A 21,480-nucleotide genomic window follows, 5' to 3' on the forward strand; every position below is an offset into this window, starting at 1 on the left:
ATTTGCTTAACAAATTAAAATAATGAGATAATTCAATTAGCTTCTTTTTAAAAAAAAGAAAGAGAAAAGGGTACATCGGGGATTATTGTAATACAAGAACAGGTCATACTGCACAAAAGGGAACAAACCAGTTTGAAATAATGTTAAAGAGACTAAGAATGGAGAAATGCACATTGAATCATGCGCTTGTGAGGAAATTTACATGAAATAATAATTTAGACTACATCTATTTTCAGTGAGCTAGAGCCAACATTTCACTTTGAAAGTTGAAATTAATTAAGTGACAGAAAAATATAGTGGGCATCTCTATTTCCAAGGACTTCCTCATGCCTGTTAGTGCACGTAAGAAAAGTCTAAATTAACATGTCGCTAGTGAGGGGTCTCTATTCTTGGTTTCTGAGCTCGGAATTATAGCTGAGTAAATCTTTCGGCTCATTAAAGACTGGAAAGGAAAAGTTTTACAGGACCATCCTCATCAAAGTGACTGAACCTCTTCTCTGCAGTTGGGGTGAAATCTAGATGAAGAGGGAAAATTTTTTCAAAGAGAAAGCCGAGGAGAATTTCCTTATGATACAAGGGAGGTGCAGAAAGGGCAAGGGAGGGGAGCAGAGGGAAAGACTGGGAGACAAAGCCAGTGGGAGAAAGTAATGAAAGGGGCATGTTGTGAAAGAAGGTCATGGGGAGGGGAAAAATAAAGCACTCAGCAGAGAGTGAAAAAGAAAGGGGGACAGGGAGGCAAGGATGACCAGAGGCTGGGACAGAACGGGGCTCTGGCTACGTGCTCCTGAGGCGAACCCAGCGCTATGGATGCGGGCAAGGACCCCGCAGTGTGGAGACCCTGCGTTGTGTCCCTCTCGTTTGAAAAATGGGACAACGGAAGGTCCAGAGAACTTAATGGGCTTAACTGAGGGGCAGCTGGTACAGGGGCGTGCTGACTTCAGAAGGCCGGTTTCCCGACTGGCTGGCTGAGGCTTTTTGATTTTTCTCTCCCTGCTCCAAGGGTAGGCATTAATGAAATTTTTCAGCTGGCCATAGAATTCTGCACCAAGTCTTGAGTTCCTTTAACCAGATGAAAGCACTCTCATGGTGTGTGTGTGGGGGGGGGGGGGGGGATGGTGCTGTGGTGGGTTTGTAGCCGCCGGCTCGGCAAAGCCAGAAGGGGCGCCCAGCATCACTGGCCACCCACCATTTTTCACCAGTGGCCACAGTGCATGGTGGGGTCAGCCTAGGGCACGGAGGTGGAGGATAAGGTACTGAAAGGACAAGGCAGGACGTCTAGCAAGGGCTCCGGACCCTAACATGGGAGACTCAAGGCCCAGAATGTGGCTGGTGAAGGAGAGGGTCAGCTTGAAGGGAAAGGTGCAAAGTCTTCTCTGCTCTGAGAGACCGGGGGGGGGGGGGGGGGGGGGGAGCAGGAAGCTTTAAAAACGGATACAGAAGATGGCACTTGGCCTCTCCCTATATCCCCCCTCGACGCTGAGCATACTGGTGGCAGAAGCTGTGTGAGATTTATATACTACCCGTAAAGGGGATAAGTAAGGGTTTTAGCAAAGTGACTGTAATGGGGTGGAAAAAGCACAGCGCGGGGCTCGGGAAGGGTTGGGTCCTGGTGGCAGTTTGACCTTGAGTTAATCACTTCCCTTCCTGGGTCTCAGTTTCCTCATTTGTAAACAGAGCAGCTGATTCTCTCAGGTTGGGCTGTTCTGGGATGTTGACTTTGATTACTGAGGGACTGCAAATACATGGAGACGTTTGCTTGGAAAGCCACCGTTGAAGCCTCTCTCTTTGGCTAAGAAGGGCTGAGTGTGAAGGAAGACAGAGGGAGGAAGCCAAACAGGTGAGCTGGCGGGGAGCGAGCTGGGTGCCTGCCATCCCTGTGCCCCTACCCTACCTCTCTAACTTGCTACTCTAACCAAACGAACCTTCCTTTAAAAAAAAAAAAAAAAATGAGAAGCCCCTCCCCTCACACTCACTCGACTTCCAAATTAAAAACATTTTACAGGTTAGTAAATCTCCAGCTGAGGTGATGTAGCAAAGAACAGCTGTGAAGTAATTTTGATAATGATGAGAATAATAGCCACATGGCAAGGTTCAAGGCTTTGCTGTTGCAGCTTCAGTGCTCCTGAATAGATAAAAGTGATTAAATACTCCTGATTATCCCTGACCAATATGTAATGGATTTACAGCCCTTTCAATTAGTCAGTATTTGCTTAGGACTCATTATTTTGTCTTTGGTTAAGTAATCAGCCCAGAGACCGCATGTTCGGTCTAATTCCTCTGAGCCGAGTCAGTGCAGGGCCCTGACCTTTGAAATGGCCATAGCTGCGAGGCAAGAATAACCACCACCAGGGCAGCCTCGTTGGTTCTCCTAGCTAATCCTGACACCACAGGCCAGATCGATACACCTTAGTTTGCTACTAATGTCCTTACATCAAAATGGCCGGTTTAGGAATGTGAATTTATCACTCCGCCCTCCCCGCCACCACTCCACCCTTTGCCCTTTGTAGCTCGGCGGCAAGAGCAGAGCGGCGGCCACCACCATAAATAAAACTGGAACCTTGTCCTGGACCCATGACACTGTAACTAATGTCATTCAGCGTGGCAACACACAAGTTGGATAATCAAAGAAGACCTTCAGCTTTCAGTGGGCTACTCTATTTTTAAGCATTAGCCTAAAGAGAATGGCCTGAAAACAATATCATAGCAAGCAACCACCTCTGACACCTTCACCGTTTTCCCAGAATTTCCAGACGAACAGGGAAACAGGAGCGCCTGGTTCCTCTATGAGAATGTACTGTGATTTTTTTTTTTTTTCTATCACCAGAGCCATAGAATCAACCACGGACACACAAAACCGAATACAAACAAGAGGGTAAAGATACATTGTTACTTTAAAAATGGGGCAGAGTTGATCTTTCCCCAGAAGGGAACAGGGTGAGCTTATAAGAAAATGGACTTGAACAGCTGAAAAATAATCTAATCTACACCTTACAGAGGAAGGTGCTAGAGCACCTAGAACCCTTCTGTGTGTGTCCCAGAAACACAAGCCGCGTTTGCACGTGGCTCCCGCAAGTACAGCTGAACTTGATACTATGAGCTTGGACATGCATGGGGCAAGGTGCTGCCCCCCACCCCCTTTTTTTGGCCTCCTGAAGGAGATGGCTTTCATTAAGAGTGTAATCAGCAGCGTTTACAGACTCATGAGCTCCTTCCAGCCATTTCCCTTGGTCACAGGGGTGTTATCTGAAGTCACTCTCATACCTTTTAGCATAAATAACAAATTGACTTATACATGCCGTGTAGGGCCCTAGACCAGTTTTGAATAAGGTCCATTCCGGGCCTATTAAAACAAAAACGTCCTCCTTTCTAGAGGGTGGGTAGTGACGGCAAAACCTTAACTGCTCCACTGGTCATCAGATTTCAAGAAAGGGAGAACAGTCACCTTATTACTATTTTCTTAAATCGGTTATCAACCTGTGTCCGTATGCTAGCAGCAGGCAAAGCAAAACTTTCTCTTTCATCTTGACTTACTGTGAGATGCTGGAAGAGCCATGCTCTCATGATATTTGTTGCTACTTTGGGGAAAATGCCTCTTTTCTTCTGGCGTTTTTTGTCCTTGTCTGGGTCGTCGTCATCACCTGTGCCAGGTGAAGCTACGCTGTTGTCTAAACCATCCCCTGGTCGGGAAAAAAAAAAAAAGGAAAATACATTAGAGACAACACAGAAAGGGGGCCAACGACAACGTGCAGCTGACGAGCTCAGCTAAGCTTGTTGAGAGAAATCCATTAAGCAGGTATATTCTCTTTCATTAAAGTATAATTGGAGACACAAATATGTAAAAGACAAAATTAAACCAGCCCTCTTCAAATGTTAATTTTGTGTGTCTCACACTCGCCCATATCATTAATTCCATTATAATTGTGTGCTTGACACAGGGCAGTAGCTCTTTGTCAATTACAGAATCCAATGTGGGAAAACCGCCATCAGAAAACCCATTCGGTGAAAATGCGTCCCCATCCCCATAGTGAACACATACTGTAGGGTAATCAAGTTAAATGTTCTGTAGTCTATATATTCTAGGCAGTCTGCATAGGTGACAGTAACTGTGTCACTGTTCATTGCACATAACACACTGCCTGCTCAGCCCCTCCTAGGACTGTCACCTCCGAAGCACGCACGCACGTTCACACACTCCTCCGATGACCCTGCACTCAGCATTTGCATGACAGGAAAACTTTTAGCTCTCTGCACCACTGATCGTGATCATTATCATTAAAAAAAGGAAAAAAAAAGCGGTACATGAAGGTAGGGTGCTCACTTAATCAGAAGTTTCTATCAACATCTTCGTCTTCTGTGTCTTTCTCTGGCATTAATTGTACATTAGCAAAAATCATTTACTTTTAACAGTCATAGTTATTTTTTCTTGCCCTCCAGCAAAAATGCCTTGAAAGCCTGCCTGGAGGGCATCTAAATTATGTATCTGAAAAACTCTTCTGGCAAGGCATTGCAGGACCCCTACTTTCTTAAAATTCATACGAGCACGTCTTCCTGTTTTTGGGAAGGCATCAATCAAGGGCAGCAATATATGCCATATCCCTACATTAATATTTGAACTAATAACTTTAAAAAAAGGAAAGAAACAAGATCCGACTTGTGGCATAATCAAATGCAAAATAAATGAAGAATACGGGGACAGCGCTGGGGCTTTATAGATGGCTGTGTTTTCCTTGCACATCATTAGCCTGGAGCCACACGAAAGAGGAAAACAGAGAAGTGGAGAGTTTATGCTCCCTGCTGGTGTTTAAGAAGCCGGGGTCCTGGAAGGACATCTGGGAATTGCGCTGAGATGGGGGTTTTTGTAATTTAAGAATAGACATTCATTAGCAGTAAATGCCATAAATCCCATGCTAAGTAAAAACCTTGTCCAAGAAAGCCTAAAACAATAAACTCTGTGCTCAATGTAGCCTGAGCTAGACGCTCTGCAGCTTCCGGGGGAATGCTGGAGAGCCACCAGCCCATTCCCAGACCTGCTTCCTGCTCTTGGTCAGGGTTACCCTGAGATGGCCTGCCCACTGGGCCCCTCACCTTGCAACTTCGGTGTCAACTCCGTGGGCTCCCCAATACCTGTTCTCTTCCTTTCTCACCAAAAAACTCTCAACCTTCTTTGACCAGAGAAGCAGAAAAGCCACAGCAAAGAGCTGGCAGATTAATTTTATTGACATTTCCATTTTCACTGCAATGTGATACCCTCCATCACATGGAAGAGATGACCCCCACTATTTACAGACTGACAGGCCACTTCATTACAACCACCCTGCCCCAAGGCAAAGCAGCTCCCTTCCATCTGCCCAAACACTAGAGCATGACCCCGAAGTTGCTGTTCTCTTTTTCTTTGCCGTCTGTTATGATAAAAAAAAAAAAAAAAAGAGAGAGAGAGAGTGAGTCAAAGGGACCCCAAATCGTGAAGGAACTAATCAGAGTACAGGGAAACAAAAGGCATTTGACTTTTCAGTACAGGCTCTACGGAGGCCGTCTTCATCCATCTACCCTCCCTATATACTCATGTATACGAGGGGTCCTTGCACAAGGAGACACACACACACACACTCACACACACAAGCTCGAGCAGGGACACACGTACACGCTTTCCACCATGCCAAGGAACTGCTGCAAGGCAAAATCTCACCCGCACTAATGGCTTCTGACTGCTCCCTGGCAACCCTAGCATTTTAACCTGGGTGAATGTACTCTCCAAAATACAGACACGGGCGCGATCTCATCAGCTGTTCATGTGACACAGATGGAGAGTGGCTATTAGGAGCCAGGCAGTGGGCCTTGGGGATCTGAGGTGCTGTTCTGTAGCCCAAGGCAATTTTGAAAAGCAGTACCCGGAGATGAGGAAGAAAAAAAAAAAATCCACACTGCAAGTCAAAGTTTGAAGTCGGTCAGTCTGTCTGTCTACCCACCACGGATAAAGATATCTTTGTCTCTTAATGTAAAATCTATGTGGGCTATCTGGATGTACACTGCAGATAATGTATGTATGGAATGGCTCTTCCTTCAGTGTCTTCCAAATATAAAAACACACACTGTAAACAATGCCTGTGTGTATATATTTCTTCCGAAGCACATATGGTTTCTGTGTATATGTTTAAGCTGAAATTGTCAGGATTTTGTTAAAATCTCATTTAGCTCTTTTTGATAGATTTTTGAATATACTTATTTTAAAAGGTTAATTGCTTAATTGGGGGAAGTTCAACCAAAAGAAAAGAAAAAAAGAAGAAGAAGGCATTTGCCTTTTTCTACCCAATCAATGACCTTAAAAATGAGACACTGCATTTCCACAGTGCACTTTCTCGTGCTTAAAAGCAAAGACGGCTGGTAACACCTTCAAACTATTCAGCTCAAGAAAAATATATATATACAGCTAGATGGAGTGTCCTTTGATGACTGACTTAAACTGGTGACAGTAGGAGCATTACATGAATTTTAATATAAAGCAGCATTCTATGTAAGTGTTGTAAAATATTTGAATTCGGATCCAGTGTCACAGATGATTGTAGAGAAAAATGTGCCCGTTTTTATAGTAAGTAGATATTAGACATTAGATTTTTAAATTAATATTAGTGTCTATACCTCCTTAAAGCGAGGAGTTTTCCTCTCCAAATAACACAATAAATGCCATTTTTTTTTCTTCCAGTGGACGATGAACCAGCTCCATCATGGAGGAATAACAGTAACATAAAGAAAAATTGTGAAGGAAACTGTGTAGTCTGCAACCTACAATAAAATTGTGCAGAGGATGACGGAGTTAGTAGCTCTTAAAATGGACATTGTTTTCTTGTTTTAAGGCTGTGTGCATGTAAGATGGTTGGCAACCGCTGGCACCTGTGCCAAACACGTTTCTGTGCCGAAGAGGTTTGTGTGTGTGTGTGTGCATGTGTGTGTGTGCATGTGTATCAACACAGATGCTTGTGCCGAAAGCAGGATAACATAATAGCATACATCTCAGCATCTGAAGTTAAGATTCAAAAGTGTGGACTCCTGAGAGCAAGAACTGTTTTCTGCTTTCCTTTTTATCCTGAGAGCACACCTCTGTGTCTGACCCGGAGCAGATACCCAGTGAGTCTATGTTGGGTGAGGGAATGACTGAACTCATCCAGGAGCTTATGCAAGGACCCTCCCCTCTTTCTGAGAATCCCAAATAGACTTGATCTCGCTCATTTTAGTGCCTCAGGGGCCAGGTTGCCTGTGTGCACACAGTCACTTCTAAACACACCAGGACTGGTGCTTCTCTGAAGAACCCTCTGACCGTTAGTGCCTTTTGTGGGGGCTGAACCACTGGCCATTCCACCAGCATTGCCATCTCTGATGATGAAAAACTAAAGAAAAAAATAGTTGAATGCTCCTTCTAAAAGGTTGCTCACCCCTTCTCTGAGGGTACAAGCTAAATTTGGGGCAAAGATACTCCCAAGAGCTGTGTATTACTGGAATGTACCGTGTGTGACCATGGAAAGTAGTAGTCAAAGCCTGTAGATAGACAATGCTGAAGTGGACTGAATCATCAGGGGAGACCATGAAAAACACAGGTCTCTGGACCTTAGCCCAGGTTCATCGGCTCAAAATACCCCAGAGCAGGGGTAAGGAATTTATATTTTTAACACAATCCTTGGGTTTGCGTACGCAACCAGCCTAGCACTGGTTCTCAAACTGGTTTTTGGAAGCCACTGAACTAGATGACCTTCCAATGTGGAAGAAGATGCAAGCTCTGGAACGGGTAAGGAAGTCACAAGTCTATCCTACTGACATGCATAGCGTCGGTGGTCATGGTGAGAACGGCAGTGTAGCCCTGGGCTTATTCACTGAAGAAGAAACACAGTGTTCTCCATCACATGTGCTGACCAACACAATGGAGCTTCATCCTAATCATCTGGTGATGAAGGAGACAGAGAAAGAAAGAAGCTCTAGAACACTGGCTCTCAAAATGCGGACCAGCAGCATTATCACTGATGAGGAAAGAGAAATGCAAATTCTTGGACTGTCCCAGACCTAGTGACCTTAAATCTCCAGGGTGAAACCTAATCATCGGAATGGTACTAAGTGTTCCAAGTGATTCTAATGACCACTCAGGTTTTTTGTGTTTTTTTTTTTTTTAAGATTTTGTTTATTTATTTATCAGAGAGACAGAGCACAAGCAGGGGGAGCAGTAGGCAGAGGGAGAAACAGGCTCCCTGCTGAGCAGGGAGTCCAATGCAGGACTCGATTCCAGGTCTCTGGGATCACGACCTGAGCCAAAGACAGATACTAAACCGACTGAGCCATCCAGGCATCCCACCACACAGGTTTAAGAATCAATGCTATAGAGCACAGAGAAGATCTTCTTGACTGGCTACCCTTGGCGGTTACTATCTGAAGGCCTGTATCTAATCTCTGGGTCTTCCTCCTGTTTTAAGACTCTGAGGTGCTGGGGTGCCTCAGTGGCTCAGCTGGTTAAACATCTGCCTTCAGCTCAGGTCATGATCCCGGAGACCCAGGATCTGAGCCCTGCCGTCAGGCTCCCCGCTCAGCAGGGAGTCTGCTTCTCCCTCTGATCCTCCTCCCTCTCTCACTCTCTCGCTCTCAAATAAGTAAGTAAAATCTTAAAAAAAAAAAAAAAAGAGAGAGAGAGAGAGAGAAAGAGAGAGAGACAGACTCCACAGTATTTTGAGAGAATCTGTGGCTAGATTTACACCCATGCTCTGGAGAAGCCACACATACTTTCCGTAGCTAAGCATACCATGCTCGGAGCAAGGCACTGCTCTGGGAAGCAACCCCAATCAACACCTACCTAAAAAAACACTACTGAGAGAGTTTAGTCACAGGAAGCTAAATCCTGCGATACCATGGGTATCCAGGTGTAGGTAGAATCCATACCCATAGCTATGTGGTCAGGGAATCAAGGACGGATATGGACACATTATGAGAGGATCCTCGGATAATTCTAAAGCAGAAATTTCCAGTCCAGAAAATCTACATCATAGAAACTATCTAGGCAAAAGGACATCACTTCCTTTCATTGGCATATTGCCTTATTCCATTTAGCCAAAAATCTATCTGTATTTTAGAGATCAATTTCTTGGCCTGGAATAAACCAATGATACAAACAGTGACGACGTGCTATGATGAGTCCATTGTCACGGGGATGTGGCCTTCCTGCCCTATCAGAAATACCATGCAGCAGCCTAGAGCGTCCATCTTCTTCTACCTTTCTACCTTCTCCAGCGCCCTTGAGAAACAAAACAAAACCCAGACAATTACCAGTGAGAAAAATGAGGCCAGGAGTTTAGGTTGTTGTTCAAGAGTCCACTGTTCTGCGTGGTCAGGGATAAACTAGAATCCTGGCAACTTCAAGTCCAGTCCACTGGGATGCTCACATTAATATCGTAGGTTATCTTTTACTTTTCAGAGCATTACCTCATTGGAACCCTGTTATCAGTGACAGATCTAAGCATCGTTTGATCTCACAAGTGAAGGTCTAAGCGCAGAAGAGAGATTAGATCTACGGTGGAGGAGTTGGGGCTGAGCTAGAGCTGGTCCAGACTGGTCAACTTTCAAAAGGAAATGTGCGGCTTTTCCCAAAAGAAAGCCATCGCCTGAAGGGCTTTAGTTACCTGCAGTATAGCAATAGGCTTTGAGGCTAGGGATTTTTTATAACGGGTTTATTGTCATCCAAGTGGAGATACCAGACTGACCTTCAGAGCATAGAGATGCTACAAATACTAGAGAAGCCACACCCACTGTCCATACAGTCAGGACCTTGGGAGCTCTGTGCAGTCCTATTCAACACTTCATAGCACTGTGATCAAAGCCATATATCCCCCCTGCCCCAAAGTCACTTTTTCAATGGTAGAATAAGGTTTCTGTGACATTTGGCACATCGTTAAATAACAGTCATCTAAAACTGACCTCTTGATCTGGTATGAGGATCATGTATCAAAATACAAAATACATAAGCATGTATTTTGGTTGGTGGCATTTGTATTTCTTTTGGGTAAGTCAGTGGTGCATTATTTGATCCCCACCTCCCCAAATTTTGGACCAAGTTTAAGAGTTAAATACAGTCATACAAAATATATGTTGTAAAAAAGAATGATATCTCATCTGAGAGAACATAGCTTTTTTCCCCTTCTTTTTTGCTAAACAGAAACTCACTATATGCATCATCATTTTCATTGTGTGCCATGTAAATTCACTAATTTCATACACATGCACATACATGCATCTTCTCAATAGTCTATTTCCAAGAATTAGGTATATTGACAAATACGTAGATATTTATGTACGTGATCCTAAACCTATATGCATATAAATTAAATTGTATCTTTTTCAAATCACTCACCAATTTATACACAAGTGTCCAAGTTTACTCATGGATGAACTGCATATTTTTGCCTGCTACACGCCCCGCTCCATACACAAACACATTTATAGAATACTTCAGATGTCTATATTTAATGTTAAGTACAGTAGTCTCTATTCTGCACCATTTCCCTATCTCTAGAATACAGGCCCCTCTTCTTTATCAGTACTGCCATCACTGTCATTATCTTCATTATCACAAGTAACATTCAGTGGGCTTTTGCAATGTTCCAATCCTCACAGCAAATGAATGAAATAGCTACTATTACCAATTCCATTTTACAGATAAGAAAACGTAGACTCAAAGAAAGTAAGTAACTTGTCAAAGGTCACATAGTTAGGAAGTGGCAGAATGCGCTATCCTTCAAAGCCCAGGCTCATACCCTCTCTTCTCTCCCTTAACCTGCTCAGAAGACAAGAGAATGTGAAAAGTGAAGCTAGAGGCTGGATAAGCCCTCACTACCCCAGACACAAACCCCAAGAGTGAGCTCGTATATATTTACCTCCGTGCTCCAAGGGGATAGCGGGCGACAGCACATTTAAAAGTATCAACCGAGAAACAAGAAGGTACATATTTTACACAGACAGGTATATCCATTCTCTAGAGATAGGTTCATCATTGTTCCCTGGGGACATAAATGTCAAATTAAATATGATTTTGAAACAGACGCATTTGCGGAATTTTAAAGACTTTTCTGAGACAAGGGATCATTCAAGTTTCCATGCCTTTAGTCCTTTTCCCTGGGCCTGGAATGCCCTTTCCCTTCATTTTAATTCCTCTCCTTCCCATTCTTCTTTGTCAAGGCAAACTCCTATTCAACCTCCACAACCCAGTGAAAAAGGAAACCCCTTGGCAAAGCTTTCTCCAGTTTTCATTAACAGAGTTGGGGTACTCTGTTTTCTACTTCTTCAGCAGTTTCCCCTAGCCTCTGTCATATTTACTTTTCTGTTTTACAACTTATCTGTTGACTAATTTCTCTGTCCTATTTGACTGTGAACTTTCCCAAGGCAGGGGCTATGTCATTTCTGATTCCCAAACCTTGACACCATAGTAAACATTCTAGTGTTAGTGGCATGGTAAATTGGCAGCAAGATTCCCTTAGACATATTAGTGGGACCCAATGAGAATATAACCTGCTTTGAAGAAACTGTCCATTATGGCGGCCCCTTGGATCTGGTAACCTGTTCTGGAGCCTCCAAGCCTTGGGCTCCTCTGCTCCCCTCTCCCCGCTCTATAAGCACTGGGTATCATGGTATCACGTCCAGTACTCTTTGCATATGTGTGTGGTCCTCCTCAGAGATTCTCGTTACATGTGGGAGACATGTGTCACATACTGCTGGTGAAAACAGTACTCCATCTCCAACCTGCCCTATTTCAAAGGGGAAGAGGGGCGGTGGGAGAGAGTGGGCTGCCCGTTGCCCAGGCTGCTCAGATGACTCGGAACATTTCAGTTAAAATGAAGTATTAAGTAGTCAAGGAACTGTAACACACAGTACCTTGGGAACCCATTTTCTGTCATCATTTCTTTGTTTTTTTTTTTTCTTCTGGATGTAATACTTTGAAAATGGAATTAAAATATACTAACAGTCAAAATATATGTATATTAGATACTATGAGTCAAAAGATATTTCTTTTGGGGCAGTACCTTCTAGAAGTTTAGTTTAGGACATCCCACTGAGAAACCTGCATCAAGGTTTCAAATGAGATGAAAAAAAGAAGCAGCAGCAGCAGCCTTCGCCTAGTTCTGTTCTCAACTACTGCCTTACACAACTTGCTTTCCAAGAACCATCCAAAGTAAATCTTTTTGCACATGCAATTTTTTTTTCACATCAGATCAGGTTGGGGGAGGGGGAAGCTGAAGACCCAGAAATGTGGGGAGGGTGAGGGGCCAGAGGTGGGGTGAGGGGCCAGCAGTGAGACCTGCTAATTACTGATCTCTTTTACTCTCCTGCTGTGCTTAACTGTCTGGACACGTTAAAGTGAAATTTTTCTGTGATTTTTCAAGTGACTAGTTCATGGCCCACTAGCATGGAGGGAAGCAGAAGAGATGAAATGCTTTCGTTTACATGCAACATTTACTAACTGTGTGGGTTTCCGACATTAAAGAGAGGACAGTGACCCAGGCCACCTTTTTCACACTCAAAAGAGCACTGAAAAAACAAGTCTTCATCGGCTTACCTCAGGCTTCCCTGGTCCTGAACACCCTCCCCCCGGGGTAGGAGCAGAAAGGGAAAAACAGAGGGGATTTTATGCTCCTTTCTCTTCAACTTTTCAGGCGGTATAAGCAGCATTTAGCAAATTCAGCCCCAAATGGCTCCAAATGCTCAGAGCTGCAGGGGCTCCTTCTTTGTTATCCTCCCTCTATTTACACAGGATTTACGCAAGCTCTCCACTGAAGAGACCTAAAGCACTTCCATTCTCACCGGCTCTGCCCCATTGTGGCCCCAGCCGCTTCACCCAGGCCGGCCTTGGGGAATTTCTGCAACCTGCAGAAGAAGGCAACACACGGCTCCCTAACTGGGTGATCCCTGGCCAACCTGGCTGGTGCCTGCAGTTGCAAAGTGGGGGGCTGTGAAGACGGGCTCACCTTCCAGCAGAGAACCAAAAACCCCAGCCAAGGCTGTGCAAAAGCGTGTCCAGAGACAAATAACGTGCACTTTAAAATATGCATCTATATGATATAATGCAAAGTGGTGGGTGAAAAAAAAAAAATTCAGACTGCAGCTTGGATGAAAACCACTTCACCCACTGGTTGGAAAAATAAAGTGTAAAAACAGACAGATGGACACATATGTAAATGTGGCTGTGTTTTAGGCTTGAGCTGGCAACGTGAGTGTCGTAGTATAGTTTTGCACGCCTGTATTTTCCATATCATGTTGAATCCTGTTAACTGTTGAACAGAAACATCCTCATACTGGTCCTTGACCAAATCAGTCCCCTCAATTTACCCGTCAGGAGCCATAAAATGGCTTTGTTTATTGACTGGAACCCTCTAATCCTTTTGAGCATGGGTTAACAGAAGCTTGCCGTATCCTTCGCCCGTGCTTCACTGAAGTTGGTTTCTCTCATTTGAGATACGGAACTTCACTTGAGAATTTTAAAAAATATTTCCAGAAAGGACATTTAGTCTCACTTGCCACAGAATTCTCCAAAGGATAGTGACTGAACCCAGTAGAGAGATATAGGCCTTGGCCACTATAATTCAGCAGATGGCTTAATCTCCATGGTAGAGCATAAAAGAATTATACTTTTTTACTCAGTTACCTGAGAAGCACACAGAAAAGTAGAGTCAGTTCTGAAGGTATTCACAGTACATCATAATAAAGCTCTTCTGGGCACTCTAATGATTCATTTTTAGTGATCTCTCAAATGCCCTTTTCCACAGTTAACACTCAGATTTTATTAAGGTAGAAAGCAGGGACAAATGTCCACTCAAGTCCCAGCTCTCAAATTTGACTCTACTTGGACTATACACTACCTACAGCTAAAGCTTTTTTAATGTTCTGTTCACCTCCCTGGAGTGGCATTTCAGCTAACAGAGTTCACAATCTTTCAGCCCTAAACACAGAAGGCTGCTATCTTCAAGTCATCCTAGGAATGTGCCAGATACCATCATCTCCCTCCTGCTACACAAAGAACCAGAAAGAGAGAGACCAAGAGAAGACCAAGCTGATCATGTTACCAAGAGCCCAGAATGCCCCTCTCGGAAGGTTAATCTTTGAACCAGTAAACGTTATAATTAGGAGCCTTGAAGTTGGGCTGAGGCTGGCCATTGAAAGAAAGACCCTAAAAGAGAAAGTATGAATGGAACACATTTCTTTCACCTCATGGTTGACACAAGGGTCATGATTTTTATGGGAAATGATACAAAAATGAGTTGTTATGATATAGGAGTCCCTTTCCCACAACTCCTACAAAAGACAAAGGGTGGCTGGGGAGAGATGTCTTCCCAATTTCACTTAGCTATGTTTCAGTACAAATTGTGAAAATTATGCAAATAACTATTTTGGCACCTTTGCTAGAGGAAAACATTATTAAATTATGCTCTAAGTATTTTGTCTGCTTTAGTAATTACTCTCATGTAACTGTAAATATAAATAGCTGTTATTCTGTTTAAATTTTTAATCATGCAAAATATTGTCACACAAAATGTCCTTCTGTTGCAGTCTAACTGGGATTTTCTTTTTTAAAATATCCATATTTAACTGAAGTGGACTATTTTTAGCATTGAGGAGTGTTTTAGTAAAGATAGCTGGCTAACATCTCTGAATCAACAGGTCTTTCAAGGAAAGATATGGCCTTTATATTTGCAAAAAAAAAAAAAAAAATTTCCCGCTAAGGTTTCTTCTATAAAATGCACTTTTAACATTTTACGCTAAACTACAATATAATCAGTCTGCTTCCGGGGACGTATTGACTCCATCAAGCCTATATTTTCAACATATGCTGCTAATATTCTCATTTTTATCATTAACAATAGGATTTTATATCTAATTGTCTCCTAGCATACCTTATTACAAGATGAAACATCTAAGTAACAAACCAGTAACAAAATCTGTTGGAGGAAATAACAGAAAAGCATAGTTCTATGGGGTAGAGTTATTTCATCCAGTTTTTATGATTCTTACCTCATTATCTTATTTGCTATCTAAAACAGAAAAAGGACAATACATTTTTATAATGTCAGATACTTGATCAGTTTGAATTCTTAATATACTATCTCCCTATGAATTTATAACAGCAGATAATGATTTTCAAATAGCAGGACAACAAAAACAAAAAGACTGATTATTTCTCCCACTTTCTTGATTGTTGTAAATCGAAAACAATAGACGATTTAGTAAAAGTGCAACTTTGCAACTGACGTTGTTAATGCAAAAAGAAATTCTTTAATCTTAAGACAAAAGATAGGCATGTTTATGATAACAACAGCAATAATAAAACTAACACTCTGTAAGACAACTAGATTCAGGTATCACGAACACTCCCTTTGGGATAGTTTTAGGAAGCTAATCACAGCTATGTATAGACAAAAGAATAATATTAACTATGAAGCTGATAACTGGTTTTAGGGGAATTCTTCTTAAACCAGTCACACATCAGAATTGGAGAATATTTGTTAACTATTGAAAAATGTTATTCTGGGGGCACCTGGGTGGCTCAGTGGGTTAAGCCGCTGCCTTCGGCTCAGGTTATGATTTCAGGGTCCTGGGATCGAGTCCCGCATCGGGCTCTCTGCTCAGCGGGGAGCCTGCTTCTCTCTCTCTCTCTCTCTCTCTCTCTCTCTCTCTCGGCCTGCCTCTCTGCCTACTTGTGATCTGTCCCTGTCAAATAAATAAATAAAATCTTTAAAAAAAAAAAGAAAAAAAAAAAGAAAAATGTTATTCTGTACTTTTTCAAAGACTATTTTCACACAACAGCCTCCTAATATAACTTTGGATTTTTGCTTAAGAAGCTTATAAACTAAATTATTAGCACTTAGAAAGTATTAGCTACTGTGCATTTAGGTATTTCCACTTATTTTGACTGTTTTAAATAAATCTGCAACTATGATTTGAGAAGAAGCAGGTATCTTTTTGTAATGTAATGCAAAGATCTATAACATAGATGTAAAAGCCCTAAGGGAAACAGATAATATGACTGCTCAATAAAAATAATCTAAAATATTTTTTACATAGCTTACATATTAAAGAACTACAGACACAGGGACCTTTAAAGTGTACTTTGAATGGAGAATGACTGCCGAGTACGGGGTTTCTTTAGAGGTGATGAAGATGTTCTAAAATTGGTCACAGTGATGGCTGGACTACTCTAGGAATATACTAAAAAATATCAAATTGTACACTTTAAATAGTGAATTATATCTCAATAAAGCTATTGTATATTTTTTAAAGATTTTATTCATTTATTTGACAGAGATCACAAGTAGGCAGAGAGGCAGGCAAAGAGAGAGAGGAGGAAGCAGGCTCCCGGCTGAGCAAGGAGCCCAATGCAGGGATCAATCCCAGGACCCTGAGATCATGACCAGAGCCAAGGCAGAGGCTCAACCCACTGAGCCACCCAGGCGCCCCAAAGCTATTATATTTTTTAGAAAGAACACATTTTGTCCTCCTTCTAAAAAAAAAAAAAAAAAAAAGCATGATGCTGGGAGAAAAATAAAATCCTTGTAACAGAGTTTTGAAGGTGTCCATAATCCTTTCTGAATTGCTTCAAAACAACATGTTTTCTTTTTTTAATATTTATTTATTTATCCATCTATTTATTTATTTTAGAGAAAGCACAGGGAATGGGGGAAAGGGCAGAGTAAGAGGGAGAAAAGGGGAGAGAGAAGCTAAGCAGACTTCACACTGGGCGCAGAGCCAGAGGTCGGACTTGATCCCGTGACCCTAAGATCGTGACCTGAGCCAAAACCAAGAGTTGGATGCTTAACCAACCGCACCACCCAGGCATTCTAAAACAATGTGAATTCAAGGCTGCTTGCTAATATCATCTCAGCACCTTGCATATGGACAAATGTATGTACTCAAAAACACTTGGGGTGAATTTTATACTGTTTACATTGCAAAGAATAGCTTTAATGGAAACTAGATTGATCCTAATCCTGAAATTAACCCTTCTCTACTCTCAATTCCATTGCATTATAGCAGAACCCTAGTCCAAATTATTTACATCTTTCAAGGTTTACTTTAACTACCAGAATAACTCCAGAAGACTTACTCACGCACACACCCCACTCTTACATTTCTTCTACATAAGCTTCTTCAAGTCAGGAACCATATCTTTTAGTTTTTTCATATCATTCTCAGAACTTTGTACAATGTTTGGAGTATGGTATGCACCTAACCCTTTACCAAATGAATCAATGGATGCCATTCCAATTCTTCGGAATATGCGGTATTCTTTGTAGGTCTACATCTAAAACTTAGAAACAGAAACTTCTAGAATGTTGGTCTCTAAGAGTTGGAAGCTGCCCATAAAGTTGATGTTTCATAAATTTTTTAATTTAATTTCCTCTTTTTGTTGTTTTTAAGTAATCTCTGTACCCAACATGAGGCTCAAACTCATGACCCTGAGATCACATGCTCTACAGACTGAGCCAGCCAGGTGCCCCGATGTTTCATAAATTTCACTACCTCATAAGAAATGCTGCCTGGAAGAAGCAACTTTATTGAAACAGACAATTAACAAAAGAGGTAACCTATGTTTGGAAAAGTACCATACATACCTAGTTCACCTTTCTTTTGCTAAATTTCTGACTTTATTCTGTTTCTTTGGGCAGCCATGCTATTTTGTCTATACACTGAAAGCTCACTTCTGAAACATTCCTTGTCCCACTACTCTGTCCTTCTACCCTTCCCTGTATAACTACAGAGGCACATATCCTTGGGGAAAAATAGTAATATGATGAAAGAAGCATGAGTTGTGGAATAAGAACACAGATCTTGTACTGAATTTCCAGGTCTAATTTCTTACTGGTTGAGTGCAACCTTGGTCAAGAGATTAACTTTCTGAACCTCAGTTTCCTCATCAGTGAAATGGCTAGAATTACACATACTCAACAGGTTGTGAAAATTAAGTGAAATAATCAATAGTTATTATTTATTAACTCCCTATCTTGTACTATGAGCTTTACTTTTACTCACAAACTTAGAAACTTTATACATGACATTTAGCCTCACACAGTACCTTATCTATCAAAGGAGCATCAACTCATGAACTAATAAGAAAGGGTAAACAAAGGACGCCTGGGTGGCTGAGTAGGTTAAGTCTCTGCTTTTGGCTCAGGTTATGATCTCAGGGTCCTGGGATTGAGACCCACATCGGGCTCTCTGCTCGGCGGGGAGCCTGCTTCCTCCTCTCTGTCTCTGCCTGCCTCTCTGCCTACTTGTGGTCTCTCTCTGCCAAATAAATAAATAAAATCTTAAAAAAGAAAAAAAAGAAAGAAAGAAAGGGCAAACAAAATGTGGTATATCCACACACTGAAGTACTACTCAGCATAAAAAAGAACAAACTACTGTCATATGCAACATGTTAACCACATTACAAGTCATTAAACTAAACAGAAGAATCCAAACAAAAAAAACACATACTGTTTGATTCCAAATGTATTAAGTTCTAGAAAATGCAGACTAATAGACTGAAAGCAGATCAGTGGTTGCCTGAGGACAGGTACAAAGGGAGGGCTGGACGAAAAACGAATACAAGTGAAGTTTCAGGTGGTGATGGAAATGGAGTGACTTGATTTTAACAAGTGCTGGTCTCAGTGCACACAAGTGTCAAAACTTGTTAAACTGTATACTTTAAAGGGGTGAAATTTTTTTTTTAAGATTTTATTTATTTATTTGATAGAGAGAGATCACAAGCAGGCAGAGAGGCAGTCAGAGAGAGAGGAGGAAGCAGGCTCCCTGCCGAGCAGAGAGCCCGATGCGGGGCTCGATCCCAGGACCCTGAGATCATGACCTGAGCCAAAAGCAGTGGCTTAACCCACTGAGTCACCCAGGCGCCCCAAAGGGGTGACATTTTTATATGAAAATTATACTTCAATAAAGTTGATAAAAATAATGGTAGGCAGATTATAGTTAAATCTAAAACAGGCCATAAACCTGTTATTTGGCATAGAACAGATATTAGTGGAAAGCACAGCAGAGAGGTAGGAGTGGGGATCCTCCCAGTTAATGCAATAAGACTCTGAAAGGATGAAACAATTTAGAGCAACATTTGAAAGATGCTGCTGAGAGAAGCCCAACATGGTATTTGTAAACCTGTAGATGTATACTATTTTTTTTAAACTTCATGAACATCTAAAGTGGATGGTCAGAATGCACTTTATAGATTTTATTCAAAAATATTTTTTCTCCATCGGCCAATCTCATTATGGGAAATACTGTTAAAGAACTACTCAACTTGCAAAAAAAAAAAAAAAAGTACCAGTAATAATCTAAAAGGTAATAGAAATAATTCTTAATAAGCTATTTTTAAAACCTCTTTTGGGGAATTCTGTATTAACTCATTCCTCCTCATTATAAGAAAGTCTCACACTGGAGATCTCAGTCAACCTCAGAGGAAAATGGGGACACCACACATGAAACTCTGAGGCACCACTGAGATTAAAAATGAATGGGAGGGTGGTGGGGTTATGGACATTGGGGAGGGTATGTGCTATGGTGAGTGCTGTGAAGTGTGTAAACCTGGCGATTCACAGACCTGGACCCCTGGAGCTAATAATATATTATATGTTTATTTTAAAAATTTAAAAAATTAATTTAAAAAAATTAGGCACAAAAAAAAAGAGTAGGAAATACAGAATTAATACCAACCCTTGACAGTCAGCTCCATGCCTTCAGATAATCCCTGCATCCCTCCTATGATTAGAGATGGGAACTAATATCTGTGAAACACCTAGTATGTACCAGGTACAACTCATCCACAGGTATCATACAGGTATCATCTCATCCACGGGACAATTCAAAGTTTGGTATTTTAATTATTATTTAATATTCTCTGAAAGTGATGCGACAGGTTACTGAAGTTACATGTCAGTAACAGAGCTGAATTGTCAGCTCAAATCTATGGACTACACTTTCATAGCCTCTGATTCCCATATGCAGTGGAAGTCATCTTTTTAAAAAGTAGACTGTCGCAGGAGTGGGGGCACCTGGCTGGCTCAGAGGAGTATGTGGCTCTTGATCTTGGGGTTGGGGATTCGAGCCCCATGTTGGGTACAGAGATTACTTAAATAAACTTTAAAATGAATGAATGAATGAATGAAGAATGTGGGAGAAAACAATGTCTTAGGCTTGGCCCTTGGATAAGTGGTACTTACTAATGCCTGCCCATGGCCAAGTGACTTATCTGAATTTTGAGATTTGTGATATTTGGCTCATATCAGAGAATCAATAAGAGTTAGTTTCGTTTCATTCTTACTTTTTCCTTCCTTCTTTCATTTCTTTTTAATGACTTGTTCACATGAAAGTAGAGTCACCACTGGCTGAAAAACACATTTGCTCAAGAAAAATATTTCTCCCTCAGTCTTCCAGAACTCATACTTTAAAATGACACAAAAGCAAAAGGCCCCAGTTGCCAATACATGGGCAATATTACCACACCTGATTGGCATCATCTAACCCTAGAAAGACAAGGAGCTGAAGGCCACATAACTATTAGCTTGTCACTGCACACCCCCGTGCTCTGTCATAAAGACAGACAACTCAACTCGAAGGGCAAATGTGAACTTTATTATTTTAACTGATAAAAGAGAGCGGTAAAGGTCATTGTTTAAGAGGAAAAGTTGTTCAACCATTTCCCAGGAGGAAAAGGAAAGGGTTTGCTCTCTCAGTAGGTTTATTTGTGTACCTGTGCAAGCCAGCCTATGAGAGAACTGACATCTTTGCTGTAAGATCAGATCTCAGAGCCACCAATCAAATCGCAGTCCAACCTTAATATGCTGATGCAGCGAATTTCCGGATCTTGATCACACTAGGCTAGGGAGTCATTCTTCTCAGTGATAAAGTCGGTGAATGCACTCTTGAGAAGATAACAAATTAAAAACCAGCTGACTCCACACCATTTGAGTGAGGAATTCACTGCTGACCCAGTACAACACAATTTCTATCACCAGTCAGTAATCGCTGAAGAGGTGACCAACTTCATTTCATAATTGTAAAACTACTCCTAACAGAGGGTCTTAGCACAGCTAAATGGTAACTGTCCGATTTACATCATGCAGATCTACTAAAATTGGTAATGACTTCCTGAACTATTTATATCCCGAGTCTTACTTTGTGTGAAGAGTCAAAGATTCTAAAGCAAATCAGAAATTCACCAAAGTGCTGTATTATTTAAATGACCAGAAATATGAAAAGAATTATATAACTTATAGGATTATTTCATTTTGAAAATCTATCTTACATCTATACAGCTCCTGCTTAAGTACCTAGTTTTTCTATAGGTAATGTATTATTCTGGTAGAAAGTGAAGCTGACATCCTTTATGCATTAACCACAAAATATTTTTTATAAAAATACCTACTAGTGCTTGTGAGACTTGAGTCTTAGACTTAGAAATGTGTGGTCTTGGATAAA

At 41.5% G+C, this 21,480-nt stretch overlaps 1 protein-coding gene across 8 annotated transcripts in view; it reads right to left on the reverse strand.

Annotated features, from left to right (window-relative positions):
* The window catches only part of MEIS2 (Meis homeobox 2), a 208,779-nt gene that overhangs the window by 141,344 nt on the left and 45,955 nt on the right, over positions 1-21,480 (reverse strand). For all 8 annotated transcript variants that reach the window (XM_047737007.1, XM_047737004.1, XM_047737006.1 and 5 more), the window contains one exon: positions 3,532-3,677. In XM_047737007.1, the coding sequence (XP_047592963.1) occupies positions 3,532-3,677 (146 nt within the window). The remainder of the gene's footprint in view (positions 1-3,531; positions 3,678-21,480) is intronic.

Source organism: Lutra lutra, chromosome 7 (genome assembly GCF_902655055.1).
Source record: "Lutra lutra chromosome 7, mLutLut1.2, whole genome shotgun sequence".
Taxonomy (NCBI): domain Eukaryota; kingdom Metazoa; phylum Chordata; class Mammalia; order Carnivora; family Mustelidae; genus Lutra; species Lutra lutra.